Genomic DNA, 23,970 nt, shown 5'->3' with positions numbered 1-23,970 from the left:
ATACATAAATGATTGTGTCTCAGTTGTGGTTTTTCACCATAGCCTTTTTTTGTTTGTTTGATTCGTCTTTGTTTTCTTGCCATTTATAACTTGCAGGGCCTTGTTTTAAAAACTCATTTGTAGGAAAATAAAGCAATTGTTTTTGATAAATGCAACTTGAAAAGGGGTATATGAATATAAGACTTTGCCGGTCACACTCCAGATCCCTGCACTTAAACAAGCGGCCGCATGCGCCGGCACAAACCGAGGCACTGAGAGATTTACTATAGGTAGGGTTGCCAACTTTTCTGGAAAAAAATACCGGCCTTCCTATATATTTGTGTTTTTTCCCTATTAATAAAATTGGGATCAACCATCATTTTTACCGGCCAGGTGACAACCCTAACTATAGGAGACATACAACAATCAGCCCGTATTCCGTTTGTGTCTGATGACACCTCTCATTGTGTTCTGTGGCAATTACAGAGTTAATGGGTTTCGCTAGCACACAGGCAGCCGTCCATGTTCCAATGACATGCGTGAGATAAATACTCCCGGGGCAGCCAGTCTGCGGCAATAACCATATTTTTGTTGGCAAGTAAACTGGGGAAACCAAGTCCTTTCCTGTCCATAAAGGCCTCGATCTCTTCGCTGCAACATCCATCAGCTTTATTTGCCGCTATAAAACACACACAGGATTCAGGGAGTGAGTTATGAACTGACACAGCCGACAGCATCAATTTCTCAGTGACAAATTCATCCGTACAGTCTCCGTCTATAACATTGCTACAAACGCCCCGTCACGTCTCCCAAATGATAAATGCTGCACAGTTTTACTGCCTGACTTCAGTTCTGGCCTTTGGTTCATCTCATTCAGATGCCCATCAGCTCCGTGTCACTAGGTTTCCATGGCTGGCATCAAAGGTTATTGGTTACTCTATAAGAAACAGAAGCGGTCACCCTACCCCAAGCAACCCCTCAGTCCTCAGCGCCAAAATCCATAAAAAAACATCCATTAGAAATGTCTGGAGGGAATTTGAATCCCAAGTTCAGGATTATAATGAACCTGCACAGCAGGGAAAACATTCCAAAAAGGTGGGAAGAGACCCACTGGAAGTGAAGCAGTAGCCCAAGTATTAATAAAAAAAATACTTTATTTGGAGATATAGTAAATAAGCATTATGCATGTCCTAATAAAGTCTTTTTTTTTTACTTTATTAATACTTGGGCTACTGCTTTACTTCCAGTGGGTCTCTTCCCACCTTGAATTTTTGGTATACTTCAAAACAACTGACAACCTTTGGACTGGGAGTTCTCCCGGGAAGAAACTGCCGTATAATTTTTTTTTCTTTTTCAGTTTTGATTTATGATTTTTTGCACAAAGAACAGAACTACACACCATTGTTTATGTGTTTATTAATGGTCAGCAAGGAAAGTGCCTGCCATCTTCAGCCACATCAGATCCAGTTTATGACTTCAGGATGACGATCTCCATTCTGGAGCATTTGCAGAGGACACACCCAGCAACTCTCTTGACTTTTTTACGGCCCCCTTTACCAGGTCACCTGCACAACAAATTCATTACTGGCTGTCGGTTACACCCAAAGCCTATCTTAGCCAATTCACTGAAATGTATAGAATTGTCACGCAAAATCCTCCAATATCCATTTGAAGCAGTGGAGAGCACAGCAGGGGGAACAGGAGAGGGGCTGGGCAGGTGTTGCCAAGATGGTCCCGGATCCCTTTAAATCCAGGTTGTCATCTCTTGAGTGCAACTCGATTTTGTCCTAGTTTTTACAGAACATGTTCCTGGTCAATAAACTCTACCCAACAACTCTAAACTTTGCATTTGTGGGGAGTACAATTAATTGCATCTGGAAGAGGATTGTCTATTACATTCCAGCCAAGCAGCACACTCAGGAACCTTGCTGTTCTCTAACACTGGGAGATCATTGTGCAATTTTGGCTTGCCAGTATTATAATGTACAGTAACTAGCAATAGAATGGCTGACTGTGCTCTTTAGTTTAATGCATCCAACACCTATTTGCATTAGCAACAGATATTCAGCTGCAGAGCAGGCAGGATTGTGATTGGAGAATTGTCTTGTATTAAATGGAACTGATCATGGAGAGCACAAAATGGATTTAGTTTAAGGCTACAGCCGTGATACTGTGGGAATACAGGTTCCAGCATGCCTTCATCCTCAGTCACATCTGTGGGTTTGTTTTTGTGACATTTAGGTAATATATATATATATATATATATACATAATGGCATCATTTGCATAGAAAAATAAGAAGGACCTTTCCTTGAGAAGATCTTCCTTGAGAAGATCTACTTAATAGAAAAAATAATAACATAAACAGAAATGCCTGAAAAACAATGTATTTTTGTTGGTCATGGTTGGGGTGAAATCCTTTATGGTTGGGTTAGTATTCTCTCTGGTTGAGTTGGTGTCTATAGTTGGGTTAGTATTCGATATCTATTGTTTTGTTAGTGTCCTCTCTGTATGGTTGGGTTAGTAACCACTGTGGTTGGGTTGGTATCTTGTCTGCAGGCTGATGACCGTTCAATACGACTGTTTCACTGGGTGTCTTCTAGAATTCATTCCAAGGTGGAATGTTAACAATGCTTCTCATCTGAATTTATGTTCACTATAAATACATTCAGAAATGCTTGTATAAAAATCATAGCAATGTCCAAGGTTCATGAAACTCATTTACAAACACGTTGTACAACGGGATTGCAAGAATGCACCAATACAGCAGGACAGGTCAAGTAGTTATTGATCCGATGGCTTCTATAGGTCTCCATGGTTTGGTTTTGATATATCTAATCAGCGTGTGGGTAAATTACATAGATAGTAGAAGATTTCTCTTTATATATTTTATACATTGGTCTCCAAACTGCATCGAACCAATTGAGTGTTCCTTTCATAGATGCAAATGAAATTAACTTTTTTTTTTGTAGCCTATAGTACTAATCCCAGCATCCCTTGTCAGACCTGTAACCTATTGTAAAAATCCCAGCATCCCTTTTCAGAACTTTAGCCTATAGTACAAATCCCAGAATCCCTTGTCAGACCTGTAGCCTTTAGTAAAACTCCCAGCATCCCTTGTCAGACCTGTAGCCTATAGTACAAATCCCAGAATCCCTTGTCAGACCTGTAGCCTAAAGTACAAATCCCAGCATCCCTTGTAAGACCTGTAGCCTATAGTACAAATCCCAGCATCCCTTGTCAGACCAGCAGCTTGTGGTCTTCTAACTGTTACTGAACTACAAATCCCAGCATCCCTTATCAGACCTGCAGCCTGTAGTCTTATTGCACTTAATAAACTACAAATCCCAGCATCCCTTGTCAGACCTGTAACCTATAGTACAAATCCCAGCATCCCTTGTCAGACCTTTAGCCAATAGTACTAATCCCAGAATCCCTTGTCAGACCTTTAGCCTATAGTACAAATCCCAGCATCCCTTGCCAGACCTACATCCTGTAGTCTTCTAGCTCTTAATGAACTATAAATCCCAGCATCCTTTGGAAGTGCTACTGATCTGACTAAAATTAGCACCCAAATTGCTCCTAACTCAAGTTTTATGTTCTACAATATACTGTAGAAATGCTGTGATGTTGCCTGACCCTGGTAGCTATAAAGTAGAGTCATTTTTCAAATAGGTAAACCCCAAGGACAAGGTGAAGAAAACTGATGCTCTACGTCTCCCCAGAGATGATATTGAAACGGACTGAGCATGGGGTAAGTTTCATATGTTGACTCTCAGATCCATCATTTCATTATGCCCAACCGTACCACCCATTCAATGCTTATTGTAAATAGCACGTATGTTAGTATGAACACAACGGTGATCATATTGTGGTACCCAAATAAAATATCTCACTCTCATGTCTAATGACCACCAATAACAAAAAAAGACGACTCCAGCAGGAAAAATGTGGGGTCATTGCAACCATTCCCTTCTGAACTTGTGTGCATATAACGTTATTGTTGTGGTCTCGAGGAAGGCAGATAAGTGTGCTGCAACTCATCAGGCCTTAAGTTGATTTGGGTTTTGTGACCTTATGCATGCATAATATATTAGTGATAATGACTTCCATAAAAACTGAGCTAAATAATTTATTTTGCTGTCAGAATCTTTATTTTCAGATGAAGACATGTTGCAGCAGAGGCAGGGACGAGAGAGAGCAACTTTCACTTAATTTTCTGAATTAATTATAGGGTATAGATATTGGCTGGGGTGCTGTAATGATTGAGCAACATAAAGTAGTTCACTTAAACCACAATACTTACAAACATTAAGGCTTCATAGCTTTTTGCAAACTGAGTTTTTTCCCAGTGTCCCGCAGGCCCAGTCGACCCTGCATGATGTACCCTGTATTCAAACTAAGAGTCCAGCTGTTTGCTGAAAACTGAAACTGGAATTCTTGATAATTTCTAATAAATACTGGGACATCTAAAAAGGTATCTAAATATTACTTCTGAACATGGGGGTCTCCATTGCCTGCTAGAAATTCCAACTTGGACAGTGGGGGGGCAGTAGATGTGATCTATTTGGATTTTGCCAAAGCGTTTGATACTGTGCCCCACAAACGACGGCTTTCTAAACTAAGGTCTGTTGGGCTTAATGAAGTCGTTTGCACATGGATAGGAAACTGGCTACAGGATCAGGTACAGAGGGTGGTTGTTAATGGGACATTCTCTACTTGGAGTAAGGTTCTTAGTGGGGTCCCCCAGGGCTCAGTATTGGGGCCACTTTTATTTAACTTGTTCATTAATGACTTAGGGGAGGGTATTGTAAGTAATGTATCAGTGTTTGCATATGAGACTAAACTATCAGCCCAATTAATTCCATCCAGGATGTGGCACTTGCAACAGGATCTTGACTAACTGGCAATCTGGGCAGCTAAGTGGCAAATGAGATTCAATGTTGATAAATGTAAAGTCCTGCACCTGGGATGTAACAATATCCACTTATACCCTTAATGGGACTGCACTAGGCAAATCCATAATGGAGACGGAGCTTGGAGTCCTTGTAGATAATAAACTTGTCTGTAGCAAGTAATGCCAGTCAGCAGCATCAAGGGCAAATAAGGTCTTGAGTTGTATTAAATGGGGCAGAGAGTCAAGGGAGGAGGGGGTCCCACTGTATAGAGCACTGGTAAGGCCCCATCTAGAATATGCCGTACAGTTTTGGTCTCCATCACTCAAACAGGACATTATTGTATTAGAGAGGGGACAGAGAAGGGCAACTAAGCTGGTAAAGGGAAAATCTTAGCTATGAGGAAAGACTGGCCAAATTGGGGATGTTCACTCTGGAGAAGAGGCGCTTAAGGGGAGATATGATAACTATGTATAAATATATAAGGGGATCATATAATAATCTCTCTAATGCTTTATTTACTAGTAGGTCTTTCCAGCTGACACAAGGTCACCCATTCCGATTAGAAGAAAAGAGGTTCCAGCTAAATATTGGGAAGGGGTTTGTTACAGTGAGAGCTGTGAAGATGTGGAATTGTCTCCCTGAATCAGTGGTACAGGCTGATACATTAGATAGGTACAAGAAGGGGTTGGATAGCTTTTTAGCAAGTGAGGGAATACAGGGTTATGGGAAATAGCTCATAGTACAAGTTGATCCAGGGACTAGTCCGATTTTGGAGTCAGGAAGGAATTTTTCCCCCTCTAAGGCAAATTGGAGAGGCTTCAGATGGGGTTTTTTGCCTTCCTCTGGATCAACTGGCAGATAGGTAGTTTAAAAAAAACTACCTAAAAAAAAGGTTGAACTCGATGGACATGTGTCTTTTTTCAACCTTACTTACTATGTTACTATGTTACTTGGCATGTTGCATGGAGGCTCCACTGGAGACATAGAGCACTGAATTGTGCATCTGGGCCATAAAGCACTGCTGAGAAATTAATACAGGGTTTGGCAATACACACTGTATAACCAAAAAAGAGGACACATACCAACATCTTATTCACAGATGAGGACCAGTGGTTTTTGGGAAGGCTTTCCACTAGAAGTTGGAAAATTGCTGGTGGGTAGGGTTGCCACCTGGCCCGTATTTTACTGGCCCGGCCGGTAGAAATGATGGTTGATCCCAATGTTATTAATAGGGAATAAAGATAAATATATAGGAAGGTAAGTGATCCCAATGTTATTAATAGGGAATAAAGATAAATATATAGGAAGGTCAGTGATCCCAATGTTATTAATAGGGAATAAAGATAAATATATAGGAAGGTCAGTGATCCCAATGTTATTAATAGGGAAGATAAATATATAGGAAGGTCAGTGATCCCAATGTTATTAATAGGGAAGATAAATATATAGGAAGGTAAGTGATCCCAATGTTATTAATAGGGAATAAAGATAAATATATAGGAAGGTCAGTGATCCCAATGTTATTAATAGGATTAATAGGGAATAAAGATAAATATATAGGAAGGTCAGTGATCCCAATGTTATTAATAGGGAATAAAGATAAATATATAGGAAGGTCAGTGATCCCAATGTTATTAATAGGGAATAAAGATACATATATAGGAAGGTCAGTGATCCCAATGTTATTAATAGGGAATAAAGATAAATATATAGGAAGGTCAGTGATCCCAATGTTATTAATAGGGAAAAAAGATAAATATATAGGAAGGTCAGTGATCCCAATGTTATTAATAGGATTAATAGGGAATAAAGATAAATATATAGGAAGGTCAGTGATCCCAATGTTATTAATAGGGAATAAAGATAAATATATAGGAAGGTCAGTGATCCCAATGTTATTAATAGGGAATAAAGATAAATATATAGGAAGGCCGGTATTTTTTTCCAGAAAAGGTGGCAACCCTACTGGTGGGATTTGCTTCCATTCATATGTAAGAGTGTGGGCAATGATGCTGGGGATTAGGCCTGGTTTACAGTTGGTGTTCCAATTCATCCCATGGGTGTTCTGTTTGGCTGATGTCAGACCAGTCAAGTTCTACCCATGCCATCTCAGCAACCTATTCTGCAACCGGACTTCACTTTAGACATACATTCCCCAAACTGTTGCCACAAAGTAGGCTGCACAGCACTGTCACGAATGTCAGTGTACACTGCATCCTTAAGTCCAAAACTGCCCCCCATACTCCAGATGAGGCCTCACCAGGGACCCAACATATTTCCTATGTCATTCCCAATCTCTCATCGTTCACTTGCAATTAGCAACATATAATGATGTTGGAATGGCACTCGATGAGCCCTTTTAGGCTGATTTAATAAAAAGTACAGTCATTTGCTTTAGAGTCTGTAAAACATAACAACCAACAAGGCATTTGCTTTCACTGAACATATCGTACATTCTACCTGCTGCTGTGGAATTACAAGGCCGGAACAAACTTTGCTCCCGTCGTGTGCAGCTCAGCATCAAAGTGTCCTGGGAAATTATTTTCCTATGTTGGTAATTATGGTACAAGCGGGTGTTGTTTATTCCTTAAGTGAAATATTGCCGGCTACTCTATTAGATTTACGGTCGCTTGTTCCGGCATCCAGGCAGCTTCATCTACTTTCCCTATTACACCAATGTTAATGCCTTCCATGGCAGTCACTGGCATCCGTTATTATGACGGCCGTTCAGTAGTCGCTTCCGACTGTACGTCTACTTGATGTGAATCACAAATGAAGCGGCGTGCTTTCTTGTCCACTCAGACTTAATGAGCACATTTTCCCAAACCTTGGAAAGGTACCGAGCAGAGAGGTATAAATCCTTTCCGCAGTGACATTCAATCGGCTTCCATCTGTCACTTTGCTGTATTTGTGCCCAGTGAACACAGGAGTTCTTTGCATTTCCCTCCAGCCACCGCCGAATTTATGTACCGTATATACTCGAGTATAAGCCGTCCCGAGTATAAGCCGAGGTACCTAATTTTACCTACAAAAACTGGGAAAGCTCATTGACTCGAGTATAAGCCTAGGGTGAGAAATGCAGCAGCTTCTGGTAAGTTTCAATCAAAAAATTGAGGGTTTCTGCTCCCATTGGAGGTGCCGGCGACCATTCTTGGACACCGACGAATATTCTTGGAGACTATTCTTAGGCGCCGGCGACTATTCTTATTCTATTCTATTTTTGCGCTTGACCCGAATATAAGCCGAGGTAGAGTTTTTCAGCATATTTTGGGGGCTGAAAAACTCGGCTTATACTCCGAGTATATACGGTATATGAGCCCCTTATGTTACTCTGACTAATAGTGACTTTATAATTACTTTGCAAACAAACAGCAATATAGAAATAGAGAGCAAACAATTCGTCCATTTACCTGTAGGGCTGAGTGCAGGCAATCATAAAAGAAGATGGAGATGAAGCCTTAAAAACATCCAGTGCATTTATTGATGTTGTCGCAAACTGCCAGTATATGCAGTGTAGGCATTTTGCATTCTCATCTGTGGTTATGATATGTGACAGATAAATGCAACTGCCAACAAGCTGACATTTGTACTCTTCTGCATTAATCACAAAGCACTTTCTGACTGTGCACTTGGAGGGGGGCTCCTTTATCCATTGACAATAACTGCCACTCTGTTATACACTGCAGGTATGGGATCTATTATCAGGAAACCCGTTATCTAGCAAGTTCCGAATTACAGATAGGCCATCTCCCACAGATTGCATTTTCTCCAAATAATCTCAAATTTTGAAAATTATTTCATTTTTCCCTTGTAGGTGATAAAAACGAAGATATAATTAATCCTTATTGGAAGCAAACCCAGCCTATTGGGTTTATTTCACGTTTACACGATTTTCTAGTAGACTTAAAGGGATAATGTCATGGGAAAAAAGTTTTTTTTTTCAAAACGAATCAGCTAATAGTGCTGCTCCAGCAGAATTCTGCACTGAAATCCATTTCTCAAAAGAGCAAACAGATTTTTTTATATTCAATTTTGAAATCTGACATGGGGCTAGACATATTGTCAATTTCCCAGCTGCCCCATGTCATGTGACTTGTGCCTGCACTTTAGGAGAGAAATGCTTTCTGGCAGGCTGCTGTTTTTTCTTCTCAATGTAACTGAATGTGTCTCAGTGGGACCTGGATTTTACTATTGAGTGCTGTTCTTAGATCTACCAGGCAGCTGTTATCTTGTGTTAGGGAGCTGCTATCTGGTTACCTTCCCATTGTTCTGTTGTTTGGCTGCTGGAGGGGGGAAAGGGAGGGGGTGATATCAGTCCAACTTGCAGTACAGCAGTAAAGAGTGATTGAAGTTTATCAGCGCACAAGTCACATGACAGCTCAATTCCCCATTACTGATCCGGTGGAACGAGTTTCCCCTGAATGATTTATATAATGTATTACACAACAGGGCTGGGAAAATACTGCGGGCATAATGGCCTGGAAATGCTTTTGACTATATAAATATAAAAAGACAGGGAGACTCTACTCATCTGCTGCAGATTTTGGCTTTGGTTTAACCCACCCGCAAAGGGGGATTGTGACTTCATCAGTCTGAATATTATTGTGGTTGCTAGGATGCTTGATGCCCACGCATAGCAACCGTCTCCTGCTGATATTAATGCTTAGGGATATAAAGTATATATAGTGTTATAAAGAGGAGAAATGCTTTACCTTGTCTGTATAGATGAAGAATAGGGTGACCACGATGAGCTCCAGGAGGAATATGATCAGCAACAAGATGAAAAACTAAAAAGAAAAGAAGTGCAAGGTCAGTAAAAGAGAAATGGGACTGTAGCTCGCTCTTACTCCTCCAATGGGAGAGAGACTGAAATTATAGGTTTAATGTTATACAAGTTACAATGTTTGATCTCCTTCTAGAAATCTATGACAACCAATCAGCAGGCACTCGCTGGTTCAGGAATGACATTTTATATTGTAGAGTGAATTATTTGCAGTTTAAACGATAATAAAAAATCATTTCATAATTAAAGTCATAACAGAATCCTTTTAATTACACGACCCACGTTTAGCTACCAACACTGCCCTGCCAGCTTCTGTGTTCATATTTTACTTCCCCTTTAATACTGGGACCAGCAATTTTAATGACAATATCCATCCCATGGCTATTACACTAATTTTTCTATTTATTTCATAATCAGCTTTATGAAGAGGACGCCTGATTGCCCTCTACAAAATCGCTGTAAATGAGGGTTTGTTTTGTTTTTTTCTTTCTATATCGTTCAGCCAATCAGATGTATTCTTTCAAGTGTTGGCACAGTAAAAAGCATCTGCTGACTGACTGTTATAGGTCTATAGGGGCAAATTTACTAAAGGGCGAAGTGACTAACGTGGGCGAAAATTCGCCAGCGTGACGTCATTTCGGAACTTCGCCGATTTACTAACGGTTGCTAGCAAAGGAGATAGCACTACTTCGCTCCCTAACCCCAGGCGAATGTGCTCTCTGGTCGAATCGACGTAACTGCGCAAATTCACTAAGATGCGGATTTTACTGACCGTTACCTCTTGCGCCAGACTTGCCTTCACCACCTCAGACCAGGCGAAGTGCAATAGAGTAGATACAAGTTCCTCAAAACATAGTTGAACATTTCCTAAGTCCCAAAAAACGCTGGCGACTTTTCCTTTTTTCAGGGTGATAGGCTGAAAAAGAGCGTAATTTTTTTTTTGGGGTAACCGGCTTCCCCCCTACATTTCCTAACATATGGCACATAAACTATACAGTGGGCTCATGTGTTGGGCAATATAACAACTTTATTTTATTTTATTAAGGTTTTATTAAAGTGTAATGTATTTGCTGCAACATATACGTCCATTGAACTTTAACTTCCCGCTGTATGCAAATTAGGCAACGCTAGTGCAACTTCGCTTCGCTTGGCGCAGTAACGCTAGCGCAACATCATCAGTGTTCCGCTCCCTGGACACAACTTCGGATTTTAGTGAATTAGCATTGTCCTGGCAAATCTACGCCTGGCGAAGCGTCGCTGGCGAATTTTCGGAGGTTAGTGAATTAGCCCCATAGAATTGGAGCAAACTCTGCACCGGTTGTTACATTATCCCCTTATCCTACTTGGTCCATCCCTTCTGCCCCACAACATTGAATCAGCAATTCGGTATTTTATGTAACGCGGGCAGATCTTTATAAATATCAGCTGTGGAACTCTGGGAATATAATAAATATTAGCTATAAACACTGAAATCTATTAACCAGGGAATTAATAAAATAAAGCCCTAAGATCTGTATCTCTTTTATTGAATTTGTGTAGCCGGGGACTGCGGTGGTAAACACAGACAGAGGGATGAATATATTAAGGCCCTTTCCCCCTCCTGGCCAAGCAATATTCAGTGTTTCTATTTCTTCTCTTTCCTCGTGGCTGTTCCTCTGTAATATTTCACACTACAGTTGCTTTGATTCCGGAGTTTATGCTGGGGAAGCTCAGTAACAGGCGGCTGGATTCCTTTGTTAGCGCACTGCTTGGATCAGACATATGCAAAGAATAATATCAAGAATGAGCAAACACAGGTGCTAAAGTGCACCGGCCATTATCAACTAGGGTTCACACCTTTCACCTGGACTAACTCAGGGAGGAGGCGGGGCCCATAACTATGGGAGGCGGGCTGTGACATAGCAGGGGCGGGGCATGACATAGTAGGGGGCGGGATGTGACATCAGGGGTGGAGCTATGACTATGCCAATCTCAGAAAACCGGACAGGCGGCAACCCCATTATCAACCAATCCGCCGTCAGTTTTGAACAGCCTTCAACAAGTTGGAAAAAGAAAGCAAAGGTTTGATTGGCTGCCACTGGCAACTGGATGTGTAATGTAGTACCCTTGTTTATATTTGATCCCCCATCAGTTGAAAAAATACACAGATTGCTCTAGAGCCGTGGCTGTTTTAAAGGGGAACTCCACACAAACATAACTTGAGCTTTTTGAAAAGGAAACAAAAATTTCAAGCAACAGCAATTAAAATATATGCAGACTTTTCATGATTTTTAATGGTTTTGGACTAGTTTCCCCCTGCTCTCCTGCTGATCTGTCTGACTACTTTACTGAGCTGACTGACTACTGTTACTTTGTATCAACACCCAGCTGTCCTCAGACTGCATCCTCCAACAGTTTTTCATCCCAAATCGTACTTTACTTGGGTTTAGGTGTATTTAATAGACTTTTCCCCCAAATCTAGCCCTAATTAGCCATTGTTTCAAGTCCCACTAGGGAGGCCAAACCTGCCACTTGGGAATCATTGCTCCAGCGTTTGTTACAAGGATTTATTACAAGGAACCACTTCCGCTCCGCCCCGAGGTTTCATGTGGGGAGTGGGTCTGGGTCAGTGGAGTCCACAGGGTTTTTCCGGCCCAGTCCAAACCTGCTTAAAATATGTCTGGAATACTAGCCTGTCCTATGTGAGCAAAGAGCTTAATTTTATTGAAAACTAATAGAGGAACATGGTTTGTGTTGCAATTAAACAGCTGATTGAGTGATGCCCTTAAGACCCAAATTACTGACTTTCAGTAACATCATCACAAGTCATAGTGAAATGCAGGAGTTAATACAAAACAATCACATTGCAAAGCCAACAGATTCTGCCGTGAGATCACTGTATTGTTTGGTTACTTACACTTAGTAGAAGGTATTTGTTCTCCTTGATGGCTCCAATGCAACCCAGAAAGCCCACAATCATCACTATAGTCCCGGTGGCAATGAGGATATTTGCAGCTGACAGTGAGGGGAACGAGGAGGAGAGTGTAGCAAAGTGACCCTGCGTGACAGCCAGCCAGATCCCCACTCCCAGGATCCCACATCCGCCCAGCTGCAAAACAATGAGAGAAGGAAAAATTGTTGGAAAGGGACGAGCAACTCAACAGTGAAGAAGAAAGAACAAACAAAAGGCATAAAACTATTAGCATATATACCAAACATACTGTAAATGCACTCATTGGGATGCTCCGCCCCATAAAGCTTACAATCCAATACATCAAGGGTCGCAAGGATCTGAGCTCTTTAAAACAATTCTCAAAATTGGCTCAGGCTGCAGTTAAATCGGGAATTTGTGACCCAAAAATATTGTCTCTATTGAAAAAAATTCTAATAACAAGGAAAGGCTAATTTCATATTTGTCAAATGATAATAGTTTTGCAGTTTTGCCCGCAAATAATCTTTTTGAGAATTCACACAAAAGTTTCTCATAAGTTTTCTGGGGCAATGGTGGGGCTCTGGGGAGTTACCGACAGCCATAGTCCTGTTGCCCCATTTGCCCCGAACACTTTCTTTGTTAAAGGAAACGAGAATAGGGTTGCCACCTGTCCGGTTTTGACCCTGACAGCACGGTATTTTGAGGGGCTGCCCGGGTCTATACTTCCTGCCCGGTTTTCCAAATAAGGAAAACCGGGCCAAACGCTGATCTCCGCGTCATTGCCCCGCCCACTGATGTCATGGTCCGCCCACTGATGCCATAGCCCCGCCCACTGACGGCACAGACACGCCAACTGACGTCATGCCCCCCCCCCGCCTAAACGAGAATGAGAGACCTGATACAAGATCCGTCATACTGATGCCTGATGCCGGTAACAAGGAAGCAGGGTCGGAGTCAGACTGGGCCGACGGGATATTTCATTTCCACTTGGTGCCAGATGGTTTTTGAACAGTAAGAGCTCTTTAAATTTAGGGGCATTTCCTGATATATTTTATTATATAGGGATATGTATCAGTGTAGGGCATACCCCCCAAGCGTCCCGTTTTCCGCGGGACAGTCCCATTTTTTGGCTGTCCCGGATAGTGGACTCAATGTCCCGCATCCATGTCTCTCTCGCTCTTCCTGCGTCGGGGGCCTGCGGAGGATTTCAAACATCACCCTCTAATCCACACGATTTAAATACAAAGTGCCCACCAGTTCTACTTTTCCTAACACTATCCACAGTTGCAAATCGCTACTTACACTTTCCACAAAGTTATTCACAGCAATATTCCTCCCCCTGTCTTTCAAAAACTCCCGACGCAGCAAGTCTCATCACGCGAGAATAGCGTCACGACTACGCCTCATCCCATCGACGTATAATTAGCTTCCATGTGGGAGCGACGAGTAAAGGTGACGTAACTGAATCTGAAGCTGCTATTATATGGCGGCCTGTGCCCTCAGTATCTATTCTTTCTCCTGCTTCAATAAATAGATAAACAAACATTTATTTCATCTTATTTGATTGCAATGATCTTTTGCCTGTTCAATGCTTTTTTGCTCTCTGGGTGTTGGTTCTGGGAGTTGTAGTTCAATAACCAGTGGAGGGAAGCCAGTTGCACTACAACTTTATACATCACCTTAGTAGGGACTGCCATACAGCTCTCCCTGCCCATTTAAAGTGATACAGCTTATTTACAATTTGTAAAATGAACATGGTAATTAGGGGGTGTGGTCACAAAATGGGCGTGGTCTATACATTTTTGGCCCTCTTTTAGTTTCCAAAATGTTGTGAGGTATGGTGTAGGGGTCCCTACGGGTTAATGTGCCCTGTAGCTTTAAGGCCCCCACCTTTTTCTTCGAGTGATCTGCCAGGAGAGGTGTGACAACTTCCTGCTACACTGCACTATAGTGAGTGTAAGGAGTGGCCACTTCCTCTTTCTCCTCTGGATGCTGATCCAGCTGGATGTGCTCAGGGGGACTGAGTGCAATAGGCCCAGAAGAAGTCATGTGACCAAGTCGGGGAGCAGGTAACCCCGTGAAAGGAGGGCAGACTCCTGTGTGAGTACAAACCTGCCTCGTGCATAGTAATAAACCTTGTTACTGTTTTATTAGTCTTTTGTTATTGCTCAGTAGCCTGTGGGAGTTGTAGTTACACTATACGGCATCTTCCATATAGCGAAGGCCCTAACCTAAACTGTTAGAGTCACGTGTAACCCATGCTCTAGTGCACTAGCTACTGAATTAACCCTGTATTGGCCCAAATAGGTGTTACATCAGAATCATATTTTATGAGCAAAACCAGCCCTATGTCTTGCAGACATGCGCCAGCCAGATATGTATAGCCAGGGCCGCCATTAGAAATCACGGGGCCCCCCAAAAAATAAACATAAACGTTTTTTTTAAAAATTGATGGTCAAGGCCCCCGATAAGTTAAAAAAGACATTGATGCCAGGGCCCCCTATAAGGGGGGCAGCCATTTAAGAACAGGATACACAGTAGTTAACAGATAAGTACTACTATAGTTTATATAAACAAGCTGCTGTGTAGCCATGGGGGCAGCCATTCAAGCACAGGACACACCGTAGATAACAAATAAGTACTACTATAGTTTATATAAACAAACTGCTGTGTAGCCATGGGGCAGCCATTCAAGCACAGGATACACAGTAGATAACAGATAAGTACTACTATAGTTTATATAAACAAGCTGCTGTGTAGCCATGGGGGCAGCCATTCAAGCACAGGATACACAGTAGATAACAGATAAGTACTACTATAGTTTATATAAACAAGCTGCTGTGTAGCCATGGGGGCAGCCATTCAAGCACAGGATACACAGTAGATAACAGATAAGTACTACTATAGTTTATATAAACAAGCTGCTGTGTAGCCATGGGGGCAGCCATTCAAGCACAGGACACACCGTAGATAACAAATAAGTACTACTATAGTTTATATAAACAAACTGCTGTGTAGCCATGGGGCAGCCATTCAAGCACAGGATACACAGTAGATAACAGATAAGTACTACTATAGTTTATATAAACAAGCTGCTGTGTAGCCATGGGGGCAGCCATTCAAGCACAGGATACACAGTAGATAACAGATAAGTACTACTATAGTTTATATAAACAAGCTGCTGTGTAGCCATGGGGGCAGCCATTCAAGCACAGGATACACAGTAGATAACAGATACGTACTACTATAGTTTATATAAACAAGCTGCTGTATAGCCATGGGGGCAGCCATTCAAGCACAGGATACACAGTAGATAACAGATAAGTACTACTATAGTTTATATAAACAAGCTGCTGTGTAGCCATGGCGGCAGCCATTCAAGCACAGGATACACAGTAGATAACAGATAAGTACTACTATAGTTTATATAAACAAGCTGCTGTGTAGCCATGGGGCAGCCATTCAAGCACAGGATACACAGTAAATTTTTAAAAATAATTTCCCTTTTCTCTGTAATAATAAAACAGTAGCTTATACTTGATCCCAACTAAGATATAATTAATCCTTATTGGAAGCAAAACCAGCCTATTGGGTTTATTTACTATTTAAATGAATTTCTAGTAGACTTAAGGCATAAAGACCCAAATTAAGGAAAGATCCGTTAAAACGCCAGGTCCCGAGCATTCTGGATAACAGGTCCCATACCTGTATGACTAAATCAGTGGGGAACTTTTACTGTATCTGTGTAATGGGCTTTCCCAAACCCCCTTGTTCATGCAGCCACATGGTCTGCTCCCTCCCCAGTGGGACCGGACCATGAAAGAGAAAGGGGGTCTGTCACTATTCTGATCATGAGAAAGTGGCATAGTCTGTTCTGCAGGTTCCTCTGCAGTAAGTCGCGTGTGCCCTGCTGTAATACGTACTACAGTTGGAACTGTCGGATAACTCAACGATACAGTCAACCCCTGCAGGGCACGTGGTACATTCCAAGATGGCTGCTGTGCAAGTAACACCCACAGTCTCTGGTATCTGATTAGCATTTTCACATCACACTGGGAAGAGACTTTGTTGTTAATTGTTTTTTTAATGTATTTGATCTTCTACAGTAGGTGGGCTGGTGGCCTTGCAGTATATCTGAGTGTTTCCCTTTTGTTTTATAGGCAGTGTTGGACTGGCGTTCCCACAGGGAGACCTCAGTCATGTGACCAGTCATGTGACCACCCTCGTGGCAATCTGGACCACACCAAACACAGGGTTTTCCCCGGTTATTCAGCTTGCGGATAAGTCCTTGTTAACAGGTTTGCTATATCCAGGTCTTTTACATTCAACGCTTGTGCCCATTGTTCTGTTAAGGCGCCCCCATACACGGGACGATAAAAGCTGCCGAGTCGGCCAGTGTGTGGGGTAACCCTATGGGCGTGGCCGATCTGGCTGAATTTCATATTGAGTGTGTGTAATCCATCTCTTGATCTTTGTGTAACTATATAGGAAGCATCCTAGACAATCAGAACCTTCCCTGGATGCTCTCTTACATGTGGCTGCAGGCCCGGACTGGCAATCTGTGGGTTCTGGCAAATGCCAGAGGGACTGCTAAAAGATCCAATAGAAAGTCAGTATTTATTGGGCTGGTGGGGCTGTTTGGGCCTCTATGTGGGCTGATTGGGCCTCTGTGTACCTGAAATGCCAGGGCCTATTTTAATTCTCAGTCCGGACCTGTGTGGCTGGGTCGGTCCAGGGCCCCCCCGAGCCCAGACCCTGCCACAAATCCCCCTCCGGCCGCAGCCACCTTCAGCATGTCCACTCCTGCCACGACCCGAGCCAGAGATCACAGCAGCAAGTGCAGGGAGTGGGTCTGGTCCGACCCTGGGTAGGAGAAGCAGAGAGGCGTGGCACAGGGCAAAGAGTGGGTGGAGTCCAGGCAGTAAGAGGGCGGAGGCAGTAAGTAGGCGGGAGGATGGGAATCAGAGTGCGCTGGGCCCCTCTGAAGATTTCTTTGCATGGGGGAATAGCACACTCTAGTTACGCCACTGCTACTACTAAATATCTACTGCTAGATATAGATATGGGACCTGTTATCCAGAATGCTTGGGACCTGGGATATTCCGGATAATGGATCTTTCCGTAATTTGGATCTTTATACCTGTGCACAGGATACACAGTAGATAAAAGATAAGTACTACTATAGTTTATATAAACAAGCTGCTGTGTAGCCACGGGGGCAGCCATTCAAGCACAGGATACACAGTAGATAACAGATAAGTACTACTATAGTTTATATAAACAAGCTGCTGTGTAGCCATGGGGGCAGCCATTCAAGCACAGGATACACAGTAGATAACAGATAAGTACTACTATAGTTTATATAAACAAGCTGCTGTGTAGCCATGGGGGCAGCCATTCAAGCACAGGATACACAGTAGATAAAAGATAAGTACTACTATAGTTTATATAAACAAGCTGCTGTGTAGCCATGGCGGCAGCCATTCACATAGCTTATCCGTTATCTGCTGTGTATCATGTGCCTTTTCTCTCCTTTACTTAAAAACATTTGTGTGAGTTACTGTTCCTTTAAAGTATTTTGCTTGTTTACTGATTTGATGTTGTCATAGCAACCACATAGTGATGTCACTCCTTAGTTCTTATTTACATGAGTGTTGTCATGGCAACCTCAATGTTATGCCACATCTTAGTTCTTGTTTACTTAAGTTGTCATGACAACTTCATTGTGATGTCACTCAACAGAGGTTACTTGTAGAGCACTGCCAACAGTATCTTCATTCTGTGAGTGTTTAGTCACGGTAAGCAGCAGCAGATCATTGCTCTGTTTATCGCACCTAAACCACCGGATTAACACTTTTTTCTATTATTTTAAACAGACCAGAATTAATAAATAATACCATATCCCATTTGAAAATAAGAAAACAACATTTTAAACAGAAGAACACGAATAACCTAGTAATCAGAAGAATGCACCCCATAACAACAATGCTGATTGTTGCGTCACTTTGTTTCCTGCCAATATTGCTCTGGGGAGTTATCAACAGCCATGGACCTCTTGCCCCAAACATTTTGTTGGTTAAAGGAAACAATGAGAATGAGAGATCTGATGAAAGATCCACCACACTGATACCTGAGAGTCACCAGAAAGAGAATACTGTAATGAACAAGGCCAAAGAGTTAGAGGCCCCGACACAAAATAGTCAAATCCAAGAAGATGTAAAACTCCGACCAACTGCAGAGTTGATTAAGAGCCTTGTGGACATAGTAACAGAACAGCAGCAGAATTATAATGAACTCAAAGCCATTGTGAACAACATTGATAGGGAGATGCATAACATTAGGCAAGAATTGGCCGCTCAGAAATCCCAGATTAACTCTATGCAGAAAACATGGTGCCGCACAATTGATGAGTCTCCACTATGGAAGATCCTGGCTAAGGTCCTTCACCGCACCATCAGGCGGGAATTCCTTACTTCATCCATATTCAATCTGAGGCAGGTCTTCAGATACTATTGATAAACATTAGATCAATTAGATTTAGAAGTAGAAGTAGTGAGGAAGTATGTAGGAGAAGTATGAAGAAAAGACCCGGAAACCAAAAAACTCTTATTTGAACAGCTTTATAATATGTAAATAATTATAATACATTTAATGAATAAAAATTTAAACAAAGCAGATTGTGTTTTTTTTTTTTAACTATTTATGACCTTGGGATAAGGATGTTATTATTCTCATATTATGCTAATATATTATAATAATCATCTTCATTTCCTTTATTTTGTATCTATATAATATCATTCGCTGCCAGATGGCACTAAATTTAGGGGCATTTCCTGCTATATTTTATTATATAGGGATATGTATCAGAATCATATTTTATGAGCAAAACCAGCCCTATGTCTTTCAAACATGCGCCAGACAGATATGTATAGCCAGGGCCGCCATTAGAAATCACGGGGCCCCCTGGGCCCTACCCACCCCAGATCCCGCCCACACCAAAAAAAAACAATGTTTTTAAAAAAATTGGTGGTCAAGGCCCCCTACTTGTTAAAAAAAAATAATTGGTGACCAGGGCCCCCGATAAGTTAAAAAAAAAAACATTGATGCCAGGGCCCCCAATAAGGGGGACAGCCATTCAAGCACAGGATACATAGTAGATAACATATAATTACTACTATAGTTTATATAAACAAGCTGCTGTGTAGACTGGGGGCAGCCATTCACATAGGGTATCCGTTATCTGCTGTGTTATCATGTGCCTTTTCTCTCCTTTACTTTAAAACACTTTCATTTGTGTGAGTTACTGTTCCTTTAAAGTATTTTGTTTGTTTACTGATTTTGATGTTGTCATAGCAACCACATAGTGATGTCACTCCTTAGTTCTTATTTACATAAGTGTTGTCACGGCAACCTCAATGTTATGCCACATCTTAGTTCTTGTTTACTTAAGTGTTGTCATGACAACTTCATTGTGATGTCACTCAACAGAGGTTACTTGTAGAGCACTGCCAACAGTATCTTCATTCTGTGAGAGTTTAGTCACGGTAAGCAGCAGCAGATCATTGCTCTGTTTATCGCACCTAAACCACCAGATAAACACTTTTTTCTATTACTTTAAACAGACCACAATTATTAAATACAATATCACATTTGAAAATAAGAAAAAAAAAATTTAATCAGAAAAACACGAATAACCTAGTAAGCAGAAGAATGCACCCCATAACAACAATGCTGATTGTTGCGTCACTTTGTTTCCTGCCAATATTGCTCTGGGGAGTTATCAACAGCCATGGACCTCTTGCCCCAAACATTTTGTTTGTTAAAGGAAACAATGAGAATGAGAGATCTGATGAAAGATCCACCACACTGATACCTGAGAGTCACCAGAAAGAGAATACTGTAATGAACAAGGCCAAAGAGTTAGAGGCCCCGACACAAAATAGTCAAATCCAAGAAGATGTAAAACTCCGACCAACTGCAGAGTTGATTAAGAGCCTTGTGGACATAGTAACAGAACAGCAGCAGAATTATAATGAACTCAAAGCCATTGTGAACAACATTGATAGGGAGATGCACAACATTAGGCAAGAATTGGCCGCTCAGAAATCCCAGATTAACTCTATGCAGAAAACATGGTGCCGCACAATTGATGAGTCTCCACTATGGAAGATCCTGGCTAAGGTCCTTCACCGCACCATCAGGCGGGAATTCCTTACTTCATCCATATTCAATCTGAGGCAGGTCTTCAGATACTATTGATAAACCTTAGATCAACTAGATTTAGAAGTAGAAGTAGTGAGGAAGTATGTAGGAGAAGTATGAGGAAAAGACCCAGAAACCAAAAACTCTATTTGAACAGCTTTATAATATGTAAATAATTATAATACATTTAATGAATAAAAACGTAAATAACGAAGATCATGTTTGTGTGTTTTTTTTTAAACTATTTATGACCTTGGGATAAGGATGTTATTATTCTAATATTATGCTAATATATTATAATAATCATCTTCATTTCCTTTATTTTGTATCTATATAATATCATTCGGTGCCAGATGGCACTAAATTTAGGGGTATTTCCTGCTATATTTTATTATATAGGGATATGTATCAGAATCATATTTTATGAGCAAAACCAGCCCTATGTCTTGCAGACATGCGTCAGCCAGATATGTATAGCCAGGGCCGCCATTAGAAATCACGGGGCCCCTTGGGCCCTACCCACCCCAGATCCCGCCCACACCAAAAAAAAACATTAAAATGTTTTTAAAAAAATTGGTGGTCAAGGCCCCCTACTTGTTAAAAAAAATAATTGGTGACCAGGGCCCCCAATAAGTTAAAAAAAAAAACATTGATGCCAGGGCCCCCAATAAGGGGGACAGCCATTCAAGCACAGGATACACAGTAGATAACATATAATTACTACTATAGTTTATATAAACAAGCTGCTGTGTAGACTGGGGGCAGCCATTCACATAGGGTATCCGTTATCTGCTGTGTTATCATGTGCCTTTTCTCTCCTTTACTTTAAAACACTTTCATTTGTGTGAGTTACTGTTCCTTTAAAGTATTTTGTTTGTTTACTGATTTTGTTGTCATAGCAACAGAATAGTGATGTCACTCCTTAGTTGTTATTTACATAAGTGTTGTTATGGCAACCTCAATGTTATGCCACATCTTAGTTCTTGTTTACTTTAGTTGTAATGACTACTTCATTGTGATGTCACTCAACAGAGGTTACTTGTAGAGCACTGCCAACAGTATCTTCATTCTGTGAGAGTTTAGTCACGGTAAGCAGCAGCAGATCATTGCTCTGTTTATCGCACCTAAACCACCAGATTAACACTTTTTTCTATTACTTTAAACAGACCAGAATTATTAAATAATACCATATCCCATTTGAAAATAAGAAAAAAACATTTTAATCAGAAAAACACAAATAACCTAGTAATCAGAAGAATGCACCCCATAACAACAATGCTGATTGTTGCGTCACTTTGTTTCCTGCCAATATTGCTCTGGGGAGTTATCAACAGCCATGGACCTCTTGCCCCAAACATTTTGTTGGTTAAAGGAAACAATGAGAATGAGAGATCTGATGAAAGATCCACCACACTGATACCTGAGAGTCACCAGAAAGAGAATACTGTAATGAACAAGGCCAAAGAGTTAGAGGAGGCCCCGACACAAAATAGTCAAATCCAAGAAGATGTAAAACTCAGACCAACTGCAGAGTTGATTAAGAGCCTTGTGGACATAGTAACAGAACAGCAGCAGAATTATAATGAACTCAAAGCCATTGTGAACAACATTGATAGGGAGATGCACAACATTAGGCAAGAATTGGCCGCTCAGAAATCCCAGATTAACTCTATGCAGAAAACATGGTGCCGCACAATTGATGAGTCTCCACTATGGAAGATCCTGGCTAAGGTCCTTCACCGCACCATCAGGCGGGAATTCCTTACTTCATCCATATTCAATCTGAGGCAGGTCTTCAGATACTATAGATAAACCTTCGATCAATTAGAAGTAGAAGTAGTGAGGAAGTATGTAGGAGAAGTATGAGGAAAAGACCCGGAAACCAAGAACTCTATTTGAACACGGGGGCAGCCATTCAAGCACAGGATACACAGTAGATAACAGATAAGTACTACTATAGTTTATATAAACAAGCTGCTGTGTAGCCATGGCAGCAGCCATTCACATAGCTTATCCGTTATCTGCTGTGTTATCATGTGCCTTTTCTTTCCTTTACTTTAAAACATTTGTGTGTTACTGTTCCTTTAAAGTATTTTGTTTGTTTACTGATTTTGATGTTGTCATAGCAACCACGTAGTGATGTCACTCCTTAGTTGTTATTTACATAAGTGTTGTCATGGCAACCTCAATGTTATGCCACATCTTAGTTCTTGTTTACTTTAGTTGTCATGACAACTTCATTGTGATGTCACTCAACAGAGGTTACTTGTAGAGCACTGCCAACAGGATCTTCATTCTGTGAGTGTTTAGTCACGGTAAGCAGCAGCAGATCATTGCTCTGTTTATCGCACCTAAACCACCAGATTAACACTTTTTTCTATTACTTTAAACAGACCACAATTATTAAATAATACCATATCCCATTTGAAAATAAGAAAAAAACATTTTAATCAGAAGAACACAAATAACCTAGTAATCAGAAGAATGCAACCCATAACAACAATGCTGATTGTTGCGTCACTTTGTTTCCTGCCAATATTGCTCTGGGGAGTTATCAACAGCCATGGACCTCTTGCCCCAAACATTTTGTTTGTTAAAGGAAACAATGAGAATGAGAGATCTGATGAAAGATCCACCACACTGATACCTGAGAGTCACCAGAAAGAGAATACTGTAATGAACAAGGCCAAAGAGTTAGAGGCCCCGACACAAAATAGTCAAATCCAAGAAGATGTAAAACTCAGACCAACTGCAGAGTTGATTAAGAGCCTTGTGGACATAGTAACAGAACAGCAGCAGAATTATAATGAACTCAAAGCCACTGTGAATAACATTGATAGGGAGATGCACAACATTAGGCAAGAATTGGCCGCTCAGAAATCCCAGATTAACTCTATGCAGAAAACATGGTGCCGCACAATTGATGAGTCTCCACTATGGAAGATCCTGGCTAAGGTCCTTCACCGCACCATCAGGCGGGAATTCCTTACTTCATCCATATTCAATCTGAGGCAGGTCTTCAGATACTATTGATAAACCTTAGATCAACTAGATTTAGAAGTAGAAGTAGTGAGGAAGTATGTAGGAGAAGTATGAGGAAAAGACCCGGAAACCAAAAATTCTATTTGAACAGCTTTATAATATGTAAATAATTATAATACATTTAATGAATAAAAATTTAAACAAAGCAGATTGTGT

At 41.2% G+C, this 23,970-nt stretch overlaps 1 protein-coding gene across 1 annotated transcript in view; it reads right to left on the bottom strand.

Moving 5' to 3' along the window:
* LOC121393157 (tetraspanin-4-like) overlaps positions 1-23,970 on the bottom strand; it is a 110,511-nt gene that overhangs the window by 18,619 nt on the left and 67,922 nt on the right. Inside the window, exons 2-3 of the mRNA XM_041560798.1 lie at positions 12,556-12,747; positions 9,589-9,663 (exon numbers count right to left, since the gene is read on the bottom strand). Of these exons, the coding sequence (XP_041416732.1) occupies positions 9,589-9,663; positions 12,556-12,747 (267 nt within the window). The remainder of the gene's footprint in view (positions 1-9,588; positions 9,664-12,555; positions 12,748-23,970) is intronic.

This window comes from Xenopus laevis, chromosome 4S (assembly GCF_017654675.1).
Source record: "Xenopus laevis strain J_2021 chromosome 4S, Xenopus_laevis_v10.1, whole genome shotgun sequence".
Lineage (NCBI taxonomy): Eukaryota > Metazoa > Chordata > Amphibia > Anura > Pipidae > Xenopus > Xenopus laevis.
This window is presented reverse-complemented; position numbering and strand designations above follow the sequence as displayed.